The sequence below is a fragment of the Leptosomus discolor genome, chromosome 16, assembly GCF_034619465.1.
Source record: "Leptosomus discolor isolate bLepDis1 chromosome 16, bLepDis1.hap2, whole genome shotgun sequence".
In the NCBI taxonomy this organism is placed as follows: Eukaryota; Metazoa; Chordata; class Aves; order Leptosomiformes; family Leptosomidae; genus Leptosomus; species Leptosomus discolor.
Genome location: NC_141406.1, coordinates 1,945,712 through 1,946,647, shown reverse-complemented (window position 1 = coordinate 1,946,647; position 936 = coordinate 1,945,712). Strand labels below are relative to the sequence as shown.

Below are 936 nucleotides of genomic sequence, written 5' to 3'. Positions count from 1 at the left end.
GGGGGTCCCTCCTCCTCCTCCTCCTCCTCCTCCTCCTTCTTCTCCTCCTCCTGCTGCATCCCTCCTCCTTCATCCCTCCCCCTCCTCCCCTCCCCCTCCCGCGCCCCGCTCGGTGCCGGTGCCGGTGCCCGGGCAGCGCCGCCGCACGCCGAGCGGAGCGGAGCGGCATGGCGGGCCGTTACCGGGGGCCCTGCCGCCGCTGCCTGCCCCTGCCTGCACCCCTGGGGCTCTGCCTGTGCCTCTGCTGCCTGCTGCTGCTGCCGCCGCCCGCCGCCGGCTCCTGGAGCCCGGCCCTGCTGCAGCCCGCCGCCCGCAGGTACCGGCACCGGGGGGTGGGCACCGGGGGTGGGGGGGGGGGGGGCTCTGGGCACGGTGCGGCGGGGGGCAGAAGCACCGGGGTGGTGGAGCTCAGGTACCGGGGTGGGTCTGGGCGCTGGGGGGCACCGGGCAGATGGGGATGGGGGCACCGGGGGCTATGGGTACCGCGTACCGGGGAGCTCCGGGGGCATCGGGTACCGGCGGGCACCGGCTGCTGGGGGGCGGCGGGGCAGGGGCTGCGCGGTCTGTGCTGCTGGGGCTACGGGGGCTGGGAAGGTGGGGGGCTGCTGGGAGCGGCTGGGGCTGACTGGGGGATCCTGGGGCTAGCTGGACTTACTGGGGCCGGCAGAACTTACAGGGGCTGGGGGTTACTGGGGTTAGCGGGATGTGCTGAGGCTGGGGGTTACTGGGGCTAGCAAGACTTTCTGGGACCGACTGGGAAATTACTGGGGCTAGTAGGGTGTACTGGGGTGGCGGGTAGTAAGACTTTCCGGGACTTACTGGGGCTAGCAGGACTTACTGGGTTTAGCATCACTGCTGGGGTTATCAAAGCTACCAGGGCTAGCAAGGTTCTGGGACATGCTGGGGCTACTGGGGCTGCCTGGGCACACTGGGACA

The 936-nt window shown here is 71.7% G+C and overlaps 1 protein-coding gene across 1 annotated transcript in view; it reads left to right on the top strand.

Moving 5' to 3' along the window:
* Window positions 1–475: 475 nt before the first annotated feature.
* The window catches only part of GAS2L1 (growth arrest specific 2 like 1), a 4,617-nt gene continuing 4,156 nt past the window's right edge, over window positions 476–936 (top strand). Inside the window, exon 1 of the mRNA XM_086474433.1 lies at window positions 476–512. Coding sequence (XP_086330559.1) covers window positions 476–512 — 37 coding nt within the window. The remainder of the gene's footprint in view (window positions 513–936) is intronic.